The sequence below is a fragment of the Lagopus muta genome, chromosome 7 (genome assembly GCF_023343835.1).
Source record: "Lagopus muta isolate bLagMut1 chromosome 7, bLagMut1 primary, whole genome shotgun sequence".
In the NCBI taxonomy this organism is placed as follows: Eukaryota; Metazoa; Chordata; class Aves; order Galliformes; family Phasianidae; genus Lagopus; species Lagopus muta.
The window spans coordinates 44670535-44688896 of NC_064439.1; the positions used below are offsets into that span (position 1 = coordinate 44670535).

General features: G+C 40.4%; 1 protein-coding gene across 27 annotated transcripts in view; it reads left to right on the forward strand.

Moving 5' to 3' along the window:
- The window catches only part of ARPP21 (cAMP regulated phosphoprotein 21), a 185969-nt gene that overhangs the window by 137404 nt on the left and 30203 nt on the right, over window positions 1-18362 (forward strand). For 24 of the 27 annotated variants that reach the window (XM_048952081.1, XM_048952083.1, XM_048952082.1 and 21 more), the window contains 3 exons: window positions 1677-1781; window positions 4075-4338; window positions 12561-12687. In XM_048952081.1, coding sequence (XP_048808038.1) covers window positions 1677-1781; window positions 4075-4338; window positions 12561-12687 — 496 coding nt within the window. The remainder of the gene's footprint in view (window positions 1-1676; window positions 1782-4074; window positions 4339-12560; window positions 12688-18362) is intronic. The other 3 variants (XM_048952099.1, XM_048952100.1, XM_048952104.1) reach the window with 1 other exon arrangement.

Below are 18362 nucleotides of genomic sequence, written 5' to 3' on the forward strand. Positions count from 1 at the left end.
TAGTGTTTAATTACTCTGCACATTTTCTCTATTTTTATCCATGTGTAGGCTTATACTATACTAACAGCTACACTTAGTTTGATCCCTAATGCTGATAGACTGTGAAAAAGAATTTTAGATTACTATTCTCATTATGGATTTCTCCTCCTTTGGTATGAGAATTGAGGCATGCAACATAGGTACGCTATATGCAGAATATTTACACAGACGAAATAGGGTTGGAGATTTTTGTCACCATCATTCCTGGGGCATAGTCTGCCAAGGTGAGGGCAGAACTGGAACCCAACCAGAAGGATAGTGTGGGAGGAGAAGGTGGGGAATTTGATCTGCAAACATAGAAAACATTACTACTTGGTGGATCTTCAAGGGCCCTATGCTTTCTCCATGGCTCTGGCCCATCACGCATAAATGTGTTCTGATGCTGTGTGAACAGCTTTGGACTTTTTCCTGTCCTTTCCACAGCAGTGGGGTTGAGTTCAAAAATTCAAGTACAGCTTGGGACCCTGCTGACTCTCCCATTCCAGTAACATCAGGCCTGTTCTGGAGGTAGCTCTCTCACAGCCCTAGCCCCCAGAAAGACCTCCTGTTGTCTTCTGCCCTTGCCCCATACTCTGGCCATGACCCTACTGTGAGCTAGAAGCTCTGGAGCTGCAGCAGTAGAGGGAAACAACAGAGGAGTTTAGGCTTAGTGCCATGGTGCTTCTTCTCCCTGGGCCCTGGATGGCCATGGCATACGGCCAGCGATGGGTAAGCACAGGCAGCAGACTTTGGGTCTGGTTCAAACTGTACACTGCATATCTGTTCATTCAGGGTGGACTACAGGGCGGACAAAGGGAATTACTCCAGCAAGGATGTGATATCCTACTTGCTCTAAGAGCAGCCAAGATCCACTGTACTTTTTGTGTTGTTACAGTTGGGCACAGTTTCATCCCAGGTTATCCCGAGAGACATTTAAAATCACTGCAGTTGCTTTGATGTTACTGTGGTTGCACTGATGTTTGTGGCTCTCATTTCTTCATTGGGTCTCAGCAGTTATAGAAGAAGGTGGTGGTTCCAAACCTCTGTAAGAGTCAAGCTTAACGAGAGATTAAAATAAAAGAAATAGTAATGCTGTTCCAGGACAACAGTGCTGTAGAAAATTGTTTTTTCACTTAGGTAAACATCTGCTCTGAGCTGACAGACCTGTCTCTGTCATTAATTTGCAGCCTGTTTTTTGCTAATTTTGCTAGCTATTATGTTCTGCCAAAGCAGCTCTACAATCATTATTCCTTTGCCTATGACACACTGAGTTAAATCAGTCATTATCAGCAAAATCCAAATGTAAACTTACACTGTGCTGCTCTTCCATTTTATCTCTGTAAATTAAGTGTAAAATTATAATTTGGCTTTGCTTCCCATCAGTAATAAAAAGGTGTAGCTGTGGCTTTACTTCATCTAGCAGCCACCAAATATAAGAACATAAGGAGAAAAGTCTGTACTAAAGAATTGTTTGTGGAAAGATAAAATGAGGACTAAAATCACAGTACCTGACCTCTTGTTCTCTTCTGGCGATGAGTCACCTGCATTTTCAGAGCTGTGTTTGAGACCTTTGTTCTCAGAAACAGAGTTTGTTGTTGTTGTTATCTCTTTTTCTAAGTGGGTTGTATTTATTGTCTTTCACTGTGTTTATTTTGCAGCCTGTTCAGGCAATGCAGCCATCTTCTCAGTCAGTCCAATATCCAGCAGTTTCTTATCCTCCCCAGCACCTCCTGCCAGTCTCTCCAACGCAGCAGTTTTCTGTGGTACTAAAGACTTTTGTATTTTCTTTCCTTGAAGTGGGTGTGTGAGCATGAGCATGCTCCAGGGCATCTGGGGAGGACTGCAAGGGCTTCCCCCAGGACAGATTCAATTAAATCCCTATGGGCTTTAACATTTTTAAGCACTGACAGGCATTTTGTAAGAATGTCTCCACTGGTTTTTGCTATCCAACCTGGCCAATGAAGTTTGGAGCAGGGCTATCTACTTAGTTAGTAGGAGCCTCAAGGAAACCTTGAAGCCTCAAGGGTATTTGAGATTTGGATATTGTCCCCATTTTCTGCCTGCAGCTGGAGAAGACCTCTAGGAAATCCTTTATTTTATCAGTATATTAAATCTACTGCCTAGATTTATTCCCTGATCATACCAGAGCACTTAAAAAGCAGAGTATTGGTGAGCCATCTGCCAAAGGTGTGATGCGATTGTGCATCACCGCTAAACACTAACATGTATAATAAAAATAAATAGAGTGCACTTCTGGAGTCTGAATCTGGTTTGGTGCTTCCAGGGCTAAGATTATACTGTTGTAAAATAAAGCTGACGTTTTAAGAGGCGCTGCAAGATCTTTTTTTTTTTTTCCTTGTTATTTTCCCTGGTAATCTTGTTTATGACCGATTTGTCTCAAGGTGGAGATGTCACCTAGTTATAGTAAAAGATGGAAACAAAGCTGAATGGATCCTTGCAGGTAGAATAGTATTCCTAATGCCTGGTAGATGAACAGTACCACTTAAAGGATGAGAAAACATGTCTGGTGCGGAACAGAAGTTGGATATCTCAGTGATAATTTCCTTGAAAAGCATCTCCCGTGCATCTCAGATTGTTCTCGTGATAAGCACTAAAATATAAAAGAGCCAAGTTGGACTATCTTAATAGGGAAACTTCCCCTTCTTCATGAAATGTATGCACAATGTACAAATTGTTGTGCAAATCTAAAGACATTCCAGATGAAAAGAAGTTTCTCATTGAATGTGCTTATAGTCATTTGCCATCCAGGTAACAAATATCTTACCTTTTTAAAGAAATGACTTCAGATAGACCACTTATGTGTCTGAATATGGATGGAGAGTGCCACTAAAGGTAATAGCAATCTTTCTTATGCCTCGTGAAGCTCTGGACAAGAGTGTTTAAAATGATTGCCCATATTATCCTTCTGCAGAGCAGAAGGGTGAGGCTGTGGAGCAAATGCTTGCTGCTGTGCTTACCACAAAAAGCCGTTTTTCTGTTCTGAAGTTTCCTGCAGATAAATATATTGTGCAGGATGACTTTGGAGAGTAGATGCCACAGGAATGTCAACATAATCAAAGACAATCAATCATTTATAAAACAAAATTGATGTTTTAAATATAAATGATTTTTGCATTGCTTATTGCCCATCCCTGAGTGGGGGAATAAGAAATCTGCATATTAGCACACTAGATAGTTTTATGAGGGGTGTATTACTATATAAAATACACTTTTATCTTGGACATTTAAAAGTCTTATAATCTGGGCACAAATGAAGATGCACAGATCAACCTTTATAAATCTTTGACCTTCATGAAATAAATTTGAGAGCTGATTTTCAACGAATCTTTTTGCAAGACTGAACAGGTACTGTCTAGAATCCTTCTATCATTACCAGCATGTAACAAGACCTAGGTCCATTGACTTAACACGGTATGTTCATCCTACCATAGACTTTTTTTCCCCCCTGCAGTCAAATAAAACTTGTTTCTTTCCAACGCTGCATTAGAAGCTTTGAAATAAGAACCAAAAGCTTAGCTTTTTTACCTTCTCTATGTTTGCAACCTTGGATTATCAAAACGGTCCAAAAAGGAAAAGATCTGCACGTGAATTCCTGTTGGGATCATTTTGAAAAACAGGTGAAATTACCACCATGTCTTTGGATGAGGAATTTTGTGTTTGCCGAAAAGGTATTCATCATAAAGTTACTTTCATGCCCTTTTTATTGAAAATGTCATCTTCTGAACACTGTAAAGTTCACTGACATTTGGGGGAAAAAAAAAAAAAGGACATGGGGAGGGTAAAAGCCAAAATAATTGGCTTTTGTGTCAGGCCATGCCAGCCACCTTGCACCCTTTGTCAGAGCATTTAAAGTCATTTTCGTTTTAATTGCCTCCATTCTTTCTAGATATCTCTGCAAAGTTTGGCACTTATTCCAGCTGAGCAACTCCTTTTCCCCTCATGCTCTGTTTGAACCTATTTTGTTTTGCTGATTTGCTTAAACGTCTACCGCAGACATCATGTCTACATCGTTTTCTACTGACTTTTGCCCTGCAGCGAGATGACATGACCACCCAGTTTAACCAGATGAGCTTAAGTCGTCAGTCATCTGGAGACAACCCCGAATCGCCTTCTGGTCCTGTCTACCCGTCACCCATTCTACAGCAGCCTGCCCAGCAGACGGGTTACATCATGGCTTCCCCAACTCAACAGCTTCCCCCAGGAGGCTTTACAGGTTCAGGTCCACCAGTGTCCCAGCAAGTGCTGCAGCCACCACCGCCACCCCAGGGCTTTGTGCAACAGCCACCACCACCTGCTCAGGTAGGCAGAACCTCCTCTTCTTTCTGTTGCCAGTGTGGCGTGGTGCTCATTGTAAAATCAGAAAGACAATGTTAAAAATATTCTCCAGGATATTCTCCAAAATATTATTTTGATTTTTTTCCTGCCTTGGCAAAGGTTTAGCAGATTTGCTGGCAGCAGGAAACTTGCAAAGCCTCTATCGGTTCTGGGGTTTCAGCAATTCCTTCCTTATCCCCAAACCATTTTCTGAATGTGTATTTGAACTACAGGACACATCTGCAGATGAATATAGAGGAGGAGGGTGAGTAAATATCCATAGTCCTTTTTCCTTGTATATATCAAGAGCACCATACACACCAGCCCAGGTAGTCGTTAATCATATTTAATTGACTTGAACATGTGAGATGTCACAGATCAGTAATTTTTACTGTCTTCTTGAAGACTGATAATGTTTTTCTGTTCACTACCAAACATCTCTACTTGTCTCCTGGGTACCTTTACAGAATATTGAAAGTGATTACTGTCAAGAAGTAAAATGCACAGATGACTTTCTGGCCTATTATCAAAGCATACACTTGAAAAAGCCAAATTTCTTATCCAATTATAGATACAATTTTAAAGTAGAGTTTAAATCAAATTATTAATACCATGCCTCCTGTTTTTTCTGTTTTTGAAGGAAGTATTCAAAAAATAAAATTAAAAAATTCATTATTTATTTAGCGCAAAAGGAATTTAAATTCTAGTGCTTCTTTGCTTTTAACTTCCTAGCAAAAATCTGCAATTATCTTTGTTACCACAATTCCATGTTGCCGTCTTTCTGAAGAATTTGTGCTTTTATGGTTCTTTAAGTGGGCTAAAGATCTAGTGCCTCACTAATAAATAAAAAAAGAAATGAAGTACTGATGCTCACGTCCCACAGAGGACTGTGACATCCCTTGTATCTGTTGTTATAAGCTCTACACCCATTTTTCTGAGAAAAGGCCTACGAAAAATAATATTTAGGAGCTCAAATTTAAAACTGACTTTTTTAATGGAAAAGACTGCTAGGAAAGGATTTCAGTGTTTGTCAAATGTGGAATTTTTTCCAAATCTTGAGGTGAAAAGATGATCTGAAAAGCAGAATCCCCTAATGCATTCCTCGCCTGGTCCAGGCTGCTTTTATAGTTGAATAAGCTGGGGTTGTCCAGCAGTCTTTCCTCACATCTAACTCCTAATGTCTTCAGTGCTTTCAAGCATATTTAACCAAGGTTCACAACACTTCTGGTAACCCACATCTCTCGAGTGCCTCTGCGGCACTGATGGCATACATGGAACACCTTATTCTGGATGTCATCTCCAAGCAAGTGGAAGAAAAAAAGAAGGTTATCAGGAGTAGCAACATGAATTCACCAAGGGAAAATCATGCTTGACCAATCCAGTAGTCCCCTGTGATGTCATGACCACCTGAGTAAATGAGGAGAGAGCAGTGGATGTTGTCTACCTTGATGTCAGCAAGGCTTTTAGCACTGTCTCCCATAACATCCTCACAGATAAGCTTAGACAGCATGGGATAGATGAGTGGAAAGTGAGGTGGATAGAAAACTGTCTGACTGGCAGAGCTCAGAGGGTTATGATCAGTGGTGCAGAGTGTGGTTGGAGGCCTGTAGCTAGTGGTGTTCCTCAGGGATTGGTACTGGGTCTGGTCTTGTTCAACATCATCAACAGCCTGGATGAAGGGGTAAAGTCCACCCTCAATAAGTTTGTTGATGATATGAAGCTGAGAGGAATGGCTGACACACCAGAAGGCTGTGCTGCCATTCAGTGAGACTTGGGCAGGCTGGACAGTTGGGCAGAGAGGAACCTGATGAGGTTCAATAGTAGCAAATGGTAAGGTCCTGTACCTGGGGAGGAATAACTGCATGCATCAGTACAGGTCAGGGCTGACCTGCTGGAAGGGAGCTCTGTGGAGAAGGACCTAGGAGTCCTGGTGGACAACAGAGGGTGACCATGAGTCAGCAGTGTGTCCTTGTGGCCAAGAAAGCCAATGGTATCTTGGAGTGCATTAAAAAGAATGTGGGCAGCAGTTCGAGGGAGGGAGTTCTTCTCCCTCTCTACTTTCTTTACCCTGGTGAGGCCACACCTGGAATACTGTGTCCAGTTCTGGGCTCCTAAGTCCAAGAACAACAAGGAACTTCCAGAGAGAGTCCAGCGGAGGGCTGCAAAAATGGTGAGGGGTCTGGAGCACTTCCCTCACGAGGAAAGTCTGAGATCTGAGACTGTTTATTACAAAAAAAAGACTGATGGGGGATCTAATCAATGTTTATGTTTTTCTGAGCTTACTTCACAGCCACTTGGTGAACACTGTCATGCATTGGTCATCTGAGGGCTGAGTGGTGAGTCCTCATCCTGGTGATGGGTAAACTGGGTGCAGGATTTTCACCCGGACTAGTTTAGTGTCTCTGTGAAGCTGTGTTCTCTCATTATTAATACTATTTCTATTGTTAGTGGTGAGGCAGAAACTCTCTGAAAGGAGATGTAAGGAGGAGGTGCCTTTTTATCTGTAGGCTGGTGTAGGGCCAATGCTGTGCTAACGGTGTGTCTATTGGCTGCCTATCTGTGTCCATACCCCAGATGTGGTGCATACAGGGACTTTCCTCCTGCATCATAATACATTGGAGAGTTACTGAAGGCAAAATAAGTATCTTCTGAGCTTGCAGCAACTTTCATTATTTTCTTTAGGAATTATTCATCCCCATGGAGGGGTACAAGTGTGTGAAACTCAGAGTTGTCAGCTTCCTCTGTGCCTGTTGCACTTGCACGCCATTCATCTCCAAATTGTCACTGTTCCAAAAAGTCCATATTTTTCAGATACCTGTGTGGAAGTGGGCTTGTGGAGGTCAGGCCCTGCTGCCCATGCCTGTGTATTATGAAAGTACAGTGGACTTGGTGTGCTGAGGAGGGAGGCAGCAGCTTTTTTGCATCAGAATAGACAGATGGGAAATCCTGATGTAGAATACGCATGGTGATTTGTGGGCTACTCATAGCATGCATAGGGCAAACTGGGGATCTCTCTTACAGAAAGCTAAGCAAAGCCTTGAGAAATAGTTCCTCCACTGCAAGTTCCCTTACCAGCCTTACCAGTTCAGTTTGCTGGGCAGGGCAGCTATACCATGCTCCCCTTCCCCAGTCACAACATAACTTGACTGTGGCACTGACTTACTCTCAGTATGAATCCCTTATTACTCTTTTGGACTTAGATGCAACACTAGGCTGGTTTCAGATGCCAAGTCAGGTAGTATGAGAGAATCTTAAAAACAAAAAGAGTAATAGGGGTAGTAATGCATGCAAACACTGTGATGCATTAATCAATGCAAAGTAATCAATGTAAAAGCACTTTTATATCTTAAATGTTTCTTTTGGATTTATACCAGTAAAAAGGAGGCTTGACTCTAATGGCTGATTAGTTCCCATAAATGCATTGCTTATAAGGTTCTAGTAGATTGGCTGTGGGGCCCCCTGTGCTGTCGGAAAATGGGAGCAACAGAAATTTGGGTAGAAGTACTGTGAGTATGAGCATTTCCTTTGTAGGCTGAAAGAGAAGCAAGAAAAGCTCTCCAAGCCTACAAGCCCAAAGGTACTGTTTTTTTATTATTAGCTTTTGTATCAAAGTTCAAGAAAATATGGCTATACAACAGCGCTCTGAGATTCTGTATCAAAACAGAAGCAGACTTGAGTTCCGAAGAGCTTGCCTAAGAAATGATGAGAGGACCCTTTATACATCTTATGCTGCATCTTTCCTTACAGCTGTTCTTCAGTTTAACAACCAAGTCATGATTTAATAACCTGAAAATAGCAATCTGTCTTTGTTCAGCCAGCTGGCAAAAAAAACCCTTAGTCTGTGTTTGCTGAAAGAGACTTTTAGTAACAGATTCCTATTTGCTTTCTGTATCACAAATAGCAATCATCTTCACTTTCTCAATTTTCTTCTCTGTCTGATGATTCTTCTGTAGCACTTAAGGGCCCAAAGCTGCCAGTAAGGGCCCGCATTACTTGGAAGCGATCTGTCATTGGTACTTGTCATTGCTCAACATTTGCTTCTTCTTGTTTCTGCCTCTGCAAATGAAGAGATGGGGAAAACTGTAAATACTGTGATAATGACAAGGCATACACTCATTGAAGTTACTTCCACCTCTAGCTCTTTGGGAAAGTTGTACTGGCAAAGTGATATGCAAAAGTGAGATTGTACAAATTCTTGGAGAGGCTGGGAGAAATAATACAGGTAGAAGGATTTTTCACCTGAATGAATTTTGTCATCATTAATTTGAGCTGGCTCTTTTTAGAATCCCACCTCTTAGAGACTCTGTAGCTACCATGAGGCAAACTCTTTATTCATGGCATGGCTCCGGTGAGAGACATGAAAAAAGGTTGGGAGTCAATTTGAAGGCAGAATTCCTACATGTTGGTGGGTCTTAATGACCTGATAAAATCATACTGGTGGAAGTGCCTGCAGGTGTTGCACACAGGCCATTATTTTTTGTTACTATTCTTGCAGTTGTTATGGAGGATGGAGGGAAGAGAGAAATGCTTAATGAAAGATGCAGCCCAGTCAGTAACTATACTGGAAAGAAATGTTCTTCCATGCTTCAAGACATTATTGTGGTTTCTGTTGTCTTTTCTCCAGTTTTAGGTAATCGTAGCTGCCATTTTAGCAATAGTGTCAGCATCACTAATCATCTAGGTGAAGGTGTTAATTCAAACCTAATTGAACATCAGCAGTGCCTATGAGTTGGCAGAATCAAGCTGCGAGTCAGCAGGGAGATAAGCTAGGAAAGTGAAAATCAGTCCAAAGGAAGTGTGGAATTGTATTCCTACTACAAGAAAATAAACAGTGTACCTAATAATTTAAAGGAAGCTGTTAGAGAATAGTCTGAGAGACCTAGGCTAACAAAGAGCTTTTGAATTGTGTGTGGATGGGAGAAAGCAGAAAGTGCTGTGTTGAGTCACTGCCCATCATGTAGAGCCATAGCATAATGAAAGGAGAAAAAATGATGGCAGTTCATGGCCATGGGTGCCTTGGAAGCAATGTGCCCACTCCTGTTGCAGATTAAGTTAAATAAAAAAGACTAAACACAGACATGTATTAATGGTCAGCATCCAAAGAGGGGATTCACCTTCAGAATAAGAATGTCTCCAATGGAAATGATCACTTGTCAGATATCTAAGGGTAATTATTACTGAGGGGATTTTTTTTACTGTGTCAACAATTAAGACAGTGGAGTAAAGTCTACAGGCGAGAAAAGACAGCATCTTCTTGGATTATGGTCTCAGATGTTTTTAGGATAACCATATAGCTGAGTTGATCTACTTGTTAGGGTAGTCAAAACTTTTCAGTTCTGTAAATGATAAATGCTGTACTTGCTAAAATACATTGTGCTTGCTAAAGGTTCCAGTTTAGACTGTGTATTCACATTGGAAAGTAATTCAAAAATAAGTTGACTTTTTCGTGGGCTTCAACAGAAATGTAACGTGTTTATTTGGAGAGAACATGAGCAAGATGTTACTAATGCTGATGTAATGAAAAACTGAAAAATTCAGGAGGGTCTGAGTAGACATTGTAAGCAGTATTTACTTCCTCTAATTTCACTGTTCACTAAAGAACAAATAACTTGTCTCAACTACTGAGGTATTGATGTACTCAAGATAAATGAAAATGGATCCTTCCAGACCCCTCAGTCACTGAAGACTTATTATATTCATGTTTACATTTTACACCAAGCCGTTTTTTCAATGCCTGATCTCTTCTTTTCAGTCAGTGTGTGACTACTAGCAAATTCATCCATCAATCTTTATAAATTAAATGATTTTTTACCCAGTATTCCTACCACTAACGTTTTTCAGGGTGATAGATTACACTCTGAAAAGCTTCCAAATGGAGTATATAACAAATGTTTTAGATCCCAGTGAACTGAGAAGATGAGAGAAAACTCTTTCACTAATTCTGAAAGGTTAATGTGTGATTAAAAAATAATAATTCCAAATACACCCAGGGTTTCAGTGTAAGGACAGGTTTTGTACACGTTCGACTATAAAGCTCACTTCAAAACTTATGCTGTTTAGGCTTCATTTTAAAGCTCTTATCTACAGTCTCTTTCCATGAGAGACATTTCATACACACTCCTGTTTTCAAATATCTAGAGGTATGTCTGCAGAAGGAAAATTAGGAAGCTTAAAGTAAATCAAATAAATTTAAATCCTTTAAAAGCTGCAGTCAGGACAAGTAGGAGTATTTCCAGAGAGGTTTAACATCCTTTAATTTGTAGCGTAGTGTAATAAAAATAATAGTTTTTTAAAAATTGAGATCTGTTCCTCTGTTTCAAGGCAGGATCAACTATTTTCAGGGACTTCACTAAGCTTGAGTCCTCTCACCTTGTTTAACTCTGCTATTTCTGTGTCTTGCTGAGAGCTATCCAGTTTCCACATGATGAGTTTAGTGTGATAAAATGGCCCGATCCCTTACTCATGCTGTTTTGAGGTACCCTGATGTCTGGCTCTACTTTCCTGATACCCTATGGCTTTTATTTGCAGAGAAACAAATTAATTGTACTTTTTGCCCGTTTCACAAGTTTTGCTTTTGTTACTTTACTCTCCAAGAAAACAAATGACTCAACAGCTGTAGCCATTAGTTGTCACCTGGTGTTGTCTGGAAGGAGGATAGCTTACAGCAGTTTTCAGTCAAAGCATTTGTGTCTTCTTCGTATGTGTTTGAATCTAGCTGATATCATCTAGAGGAGAAAAACAAAAGCAAAAAAGCTACGTGATTTCCATTGGTTTAAGAGAAAAAATAGCAATTCTTGAAAAACAAATAGGAATTCATCTTCTCGATTGACAGGTGATATTAATTATCAGTCTGTCTGTGGGTTTCACTTTACCAACATCATCTAGTCAGTACTGTTTATCCCAATACTTTTTCCACAGTAGTTGCTGATTAGTGTTCGCTTGCCCAATTAGCCATCCATATCCTCACCTTTCAGGTGTCCTTCTGTATGCAAAATTATGCACTTACCTTTACTTCACTGATATTTATTTAATGGATAATTAGATTGTCCAACGTGAACAATATGAATTTCAAATTTTATGGATAATCAATTGTTCAACTCCTCCACAGCCATTCCCTCCATGGAAATAAAAGTGGCAAAAGTAGTTCTAAGATTTGCATGAAAAAAAACAAGAGCATTTTCTGTGATTTTGTGGAAGTGTCTGAGCAGGATAAATACTGCGTGATTTATTAAGAAATGCTGAAAGATGTGGTAAAAGTTGTGAGGGAAGCATCACTGAAGCCTGCTTCCCTCTGCAGTTTGGTACCATAAGCTCTTGAACTTTGGTACCTGCAGAATCAACTGCAGCTGAAAATGAAAAATGTTGAGTGCTTTGAACTTGCCAGGGGTCAGGTGAAAACTGTTTAGCTCACGTCTCAGTAATGGCGATATAGCTTGTACAGGAAAAATCTTTAGCTCCAGTCACCCTCAGCCTTCACGTTCAGCTACATGATGAGGTGATGTAGTACATGTTGTTCTGTAGTAATAACAGAAAAGAGAAGCCCCCTTAGCAGAACTTGCTGGATCAATGCCTACCCTTAGCTCCCCCAAGAAAACCACTATGACTGTTTTTGCACACCAAGTATGAGAGAAGCTTAAAAGGGAAGTGTTGACATAAGGATGTAGCTAATAAAAGTAGGAATTTAATAATAGTTTTGTACAAGTATCACAGCAATATGCATTCTATCTTTCCCGCTATCTCTCCTATATATTTTTTACTCCAGTTTTGCCTCAAACTGACCATGTCCCCCAGCATTCACTTTGTGGTTTAATATGCTGTCTCTGTGTATTATGTTAATACAAATGGTGTCACTTGCATTCATTTTTCTGCAGCATTTGATATTTTACAGCAATTTCTTTAGTTTGTGTGTAGTTTTCTGCATATGCATCGTGTGTTTTTGTCTCTTCTCACTGCCACTTTTTTCCATCTATTTCTTAAAGCACGGAGAGCAAACTGTGTAGCAGCCCTTTTCCTAGCAGAGCTGAAAGCAACCAGCAGTGCTTGAAGAGATGTGATGCAAATCTCTCCTCGATTGCAGTTATTGCTGACCTATTTGCTTTAACTCATGCTCTCCTTCCTTTTTTTGTTTTGTTTTGTAAATCTAAAACACTAAAGAGTTTCAGAGTACATAGTTAGGTTCTGTTGTCTCTATTTCTCTCTTCCTGCAGATGCCAGTGTATTATTACCCATCTGGTCAGTACCCTACCTCAACAACTCAGCAGTACAGACCCATTGCCTCAGTTCAGTACAATGCACAGCGGAGTCAACAAATCCCACAGACTGCACAGCAAGCAGGTATTTACGTCTGTTATTCATTTCTCCATCTACTCACAGTGCCTTTTGCTTATGAAGTTTATTGGTTGTGTTTTAATTGTGAACTGAAAAATAGTGGAGAAAGTTGGTTGCTGTTTTCTTTGAAAATATGTTGAAAATCAAGAAACTGTGCTTGGAGATACCAAGCAGTGGAAGAATGGAGATTGCATTCTCCACCACTGCTGTCCTGCATGCAGTGCCATGTCCTTGGTGCTCTGCATGACAGGGGCACAGAGAGAACATGAGCAATCACAGTACATCTTCAAGGCACGGTTTTACCCTTCATCATGCAAACTCCACAAAACATTTGTAAATTGACACGTTTCAGCCCCATGCCAAAGAGTTGTAACAGCGCAGACCGGGTTGGTGCTGTGTTCGTCTTGGTTGTGCCCTACCGCCTTCTGCTGTACCTGGGCCTGGGGAGCAGTGAGGTGGTCCTTGAGGTTGGGGCCAGAGGGAGCAGTTCCCCAGGAATGTCCAGCTGGAAGGGGGGCCGTTACACTGTAAGAGAGTGAGTAGCAGGTCTCACAGTGAACCGGTCTCTTTTCCTGCTGTGTCATGCCACTCCTGATGACACCAGAGTAGGAGAGACATAGGCAGACATGGGTAGGTGCATGCTGGGGAGGGCAGGGTTACTCTTGTGGAAGAGTCCTTGCGTTTCAAACAAATAAACAGCTCTTCTGGCTTTGGAGGTTTTTGTTTAAGTCATCAGTTGTCTGTTTCTTTAGTGCAAACCTCCATTCACATAATATCTCTAACAGTAACCCCAAGGAGGTGGTGCTGTTTCCTGGTAGGGCTTGCAATTACAGACCTGCCGGGTAGGGGAAAGCATTCATCTTTCTGTCTGGGTTTGACAGAAACTCCTCTGAATGGCATAGCGGGTTCCTGCAAAGGCATTGATAGGAAAGCCTTTTAAGATGCAAGTCAAGAACCCAGACACAAGATGTGAACAAGACATACAGGGTCATCTAGCTTCTCACCCTGTCTTTGTAATGTGACTGCTGGCAATTTTGTTCATGTTCTCTCAGGCGCTTAAGGAAACAAAGGCACAGCAAACACAGCTACAACTGAGCAACTGATTACTCTTTTCTTTTGTTTGTTTTTTAAAGCTGTTCTATGCTTTAATAAAAATGGTGTTGTTTTGGATGGTTTTGTGGTGGCTGTCAGTGTCTGCTTTCCTAACTTTCTGTTTCTACATTCCTGAGAAAGAAGGAGGTGAGATATTGCACAGAGGTCATCTGTCTCTTGTAGCTTCTCATGCCTGGCGGTCTGGCACCATATTTATTATCTCAATGTAGTGGATCTTTGAACCCAAATACAAATCAACTTAAAAGACATCTGGCTTTGCTGTGTTATTAGGAAAGCATATTTATCAGTTTAATGCTGCATCTGTAGGATAGTGGGGCTTATAGTAAATGAAGGGCAAAGAAGATGGTCTGAAATGCTTAAGTGATGTTCTGGAGACAATTCAGCTCTTTGATCTTGAGGTTGTCATAATTTTAAAGATACATTTTAGCACAGTAGCCATTACATTTGAGTGCAGACAGTGCAGAGATGCAAATACAAATTTTGTTTCTGTTTACTGCATCATTTTCTGTGCATGTTTGGAAAACGTGAGTCAAGGAGACTGTAAAATCTCTGGCGCATCAATCTTTTCCTGCTATTCACTCTTTCAGCTGCCTGCTCACTTGGAAACATTATTCTTATCTCGTTTCAAAATGAAAACATTTTGACTACGGTTTAGACTCCCTGCTGTGGCAACTGCAAGCATTTAGCTATTCTGAAATCTTGAGACTTCACTGGGAAAAAATTCCTCAAACTGCTTCATCCTTTGTGCTCAGATACATCCTTCTAGATACTTCTTGTCTGAGCATATGACAGGCATTACAGGAAGCATCCTGAAGGTTCCTACAGATCTTTTCCTTGAGATACGATGCAGGGATCAATTCATGAAGGTAGGCTCCTGAGCTGGGTCACCTTGGATGTGCACCAGGATGGAGATGTTATCCCCCTTGTGCCATCACGATGTGGCTGCTGTTGGGGCTCAGTACTGCGCCGTGCCTCCAAAGAAAAGGAACTACAGCCTACAGCAAAGTGAATTCCATCCTGTGTTTCTGGTGTTTTGTTTAGTTTTGTAAATCTCTTCAACTTGAAATTTTGACTGGAATCTGGGAAGTTACTGAGAATCTGCAGAAGTAGTTTTAGCTTAGCCAATACAGACTGTGTTACCAACTTTGTAATGTCAAAAGTTGCTTCTGAGGCAGGAAATGGAGAGTGTCAGGAGCACTTTTAGGTCAGTTAAATGTTTAGGAGGTAACATTCATGGTCATAGTTGATCACTGAAAGAATATGAAGTGATGACTGAAATTTCAGTGATTGGGTGTCCAAGGATGGATATCTGCATACTGCAGATAATTGGTAGCTTCTGCTGTGCCTCTGTGGCATGTTTCTCCTTCAAGCCACTGTCTGTTACGAGCCTTCAGAAGAATCATGTCCTCTCAGTTTCCATCTGTCAAACCTGATAGAAAGTAGACACTGAGCAAAGTTACTTTGGGGGTTATTTGAGGAAGACTGACATGGTAATCACACAAATGTATCCTTCAGAAACCAGGCAAGGAAAGCATAAAAAAGAAAAACACTTCTAAACCTTCCTAGAAATGTGTATTGGTGGGAAAATAGCAACTGTGGACTAAGTATTTCAGACCACCGTTTCCCTACTGTGCTCCAGAACAGCAGGGAGCAGGTCGTGCTTGTGCTGGAGGTGACTAGGGATGGCAAAAGGGAGATGTGACAGAGAACAGAGTTGCTGAAACAGAGCACAGGTAGAGGGTATTGACGATGGGAAGGGGGAACAGCTGGGAAAGAGGCAAGCAAAAGGCTGATTTTAGGAATGATTTCTATGAAGAGCTCACATTGCTCATGGCTGCAGTGCAGGTAGGCTCTCCCAGAGCCAGGCTGGCTGCCTGGGCTTATCGACTGCTCACATGGCAGTATCAGCCTGGAAAAATACTTTATTAATATATAGAGTTTGCCTTCTTGAAGGGGCTTTTGGAAGCTTTCAAAGCACCAGTTGGGAGTTTGGATTTTGGTTTTCCCATTTAGGGCTGCAGAGATCGAAGTTTGATCTAATGCCAGCAATTTGTTTTCATTTCTCTTAGAAAAGGTCTTTTCAGGAGCAGAGCGATATTGATGACTTTTATAGCAAGCAGATGAAGTAAAATATCAGTGCAGCATCTGTAGTGGCTAAGGGTGTCTGTATTCTCTCATGGTTCTGGAAGGAGAGCAATATTAAGTTAAAATGGCTCCAAGGCAGAAAAAAAGATGAGCTCACCTAATATTAGATTAGAGTTCTGACAGCAATCAATTATTTGGAGAGAAGGATGAGAAATTCTTATTTACTTTTTTTTTTCTTTTTTTTTTTAAAGCTTGCATGAGAAGTGACACAATTCCTAGCAGAAGCATGTTATCCATGAAGATTTTTACTTTCACATTTGTTTCTATTCAGGACCCGGTCAAAGATGTGGTATTTGATGTTTTGGTAGCACATTGCATGAGCAGAAATACTTTTTCACTTGGATACGTGCCATCATAACTCTTCTTTATGGTGCATCTTCTGCACTATTATAGTATCCAGTTCTGTGCACTGGCAGTGATTCCAGATATTGTCTGAGTTAAGACAGGATGCCACACCAGGGCATACACAGAGCATGTTAGGTGCATTCTGTTCAGAGGACTGCTCTCAAAAGCAGAATGCTCCTTTTTTTCAGACTGTGCACATCTTGCTACTAGCATGTCAGCATGTTCAATACTTCTCAATGCCCAGTTCTGTAAAAGCATGAAGCAAATATATTATTGTATTCTCATCTGGCTGTACTCTATAAATTGCACCTCTAACATCATCAGTATTTCCTTCTTCAGCCAGTCACCTTTATGCTGGTGGTTTTGAAAGCGTTAAATCCTGGTTATCGTGGTTGAATAAAAAATAGAGATATATTGATGACAAGTCAGTAATGATTTGCGTTTCACCATGGTAGAAGAAATCAGCAATGGGCTGTCTTATGTCTGTGTGTCTGTATTTACTTTCATTACAGTAAGTGCACTGCACTTAGAGGATTTTTCATCTTTTAAGTGCTTCATAAAGATGAGAGGGATAAGTACATGAGTATTACTTTGGGATATATAACCGTTGTTGCTGTTCACCAATGAACAAGCTGCAACAAATTATGTGATTTTTTTTTTCCTACTTTGATTCATTATTGTGTGTCTGTCTCACATGTTCCAGATAATTTCAGAGTACTACATAAATTTTATGGATAAAATCATGTTTAGATTCTTGTTTAGGCTGCGCAACTGAAAGGCAGTTAGCTTGGTTTGTCACACAGTTGTATGGTAAAAACATGTGGCATGTGTTTTGCATTTGCAATGAAGATTTTCTACTAAGGAAATTAAAGCTAAAGCTTTTACCATTCAGTTAAAATATTTTTTCAGCCAAAAGTTTGCACTGTAATATATCCAGAGAAAATAAGATGGTATTCAGCATAAGTGGCTGGACTGCAGTTCCTTCAGTCAATATAGTGGTTTTAGTATCTTTGGTTTGTTTGAGAATCAACAGATGTTTCCTTTATAACTTGTTTCAGTGTCCAGATAGCACTGGTATGCTCGGATTTCATAGGAGATCTACACTTTGTCCTAAAAGCAGAGCAATTCATTACGTACAGTTGTACCTTTGACAAAAGGAAGATGTTGTGTGAGGAAAGGATGTGTCTGAACACTGTCCAGATGCAAAATCTCTGCTTGGGAAGTGTGCATGGATATTATGTCAACAGCAGGTGTTTGTCACGGAGGACAATTCATATTTCTGATGAATGACTGTTTGTGGGCTTTACAGCTTTCCAGTAAGAAAAAAAAATAGAGGTAAATGAATCTCTCATGCATCTCCAAAACAAATTTTAAGTAAAGACAAAATGTACCGTAACAGAATCCATAAATTTGCTTAACTACAAATAGAGTCAAATTGACAATGAAATACTGATTTTTGGTTCAATTTAAACTTTTTGGTGTCAATGCAGTGAAAGAGTGCTACGTTCAAATCTCCTTCATCTTTTCTGTCTTCCAAAAGCATATGTCACTAAAAAGTGATACTGAGAAGGAAAAAAAAAGTGGGGGAAAGGTAATGTGCAGCACTAGAAAGAAAAAAAATTGGTTTGTTATGGTGGTCATTACAGAACCTTATAAAGAAAGATTATAGCTTACTGCTTTCATTAGCAGTCTGACAGGAGCTCATGGTCCATGACAGATTTGTTTGTATAATGCCACCAATAATTTCTGTGCTTATATAAACATAAACAACTTCAAATTTTAAGTATCTAATTATCTAAAGAAGCTGTTTTTCCAGCAGTAATTGCTTACTGCACTACTGGAATAGAATTGTACTGAAGGTGTCCATCTGTATTGAATAACCAGAGTTGCAAATGCTGTATTTTTTCAGCAGACACTGCTTTTCTTGAGGAGCGTTCAAGGGGGTATCTCTCACTGTAACAGAATTGTGACAGGAACAGGACACACAGAGCCTTACTGTTTTAGATACTTAAATGTAGTGCTAGAGGCAAACCATACAATTCAGGCATTCCTCTGGGGTGAGAATTCCACATGCTTTG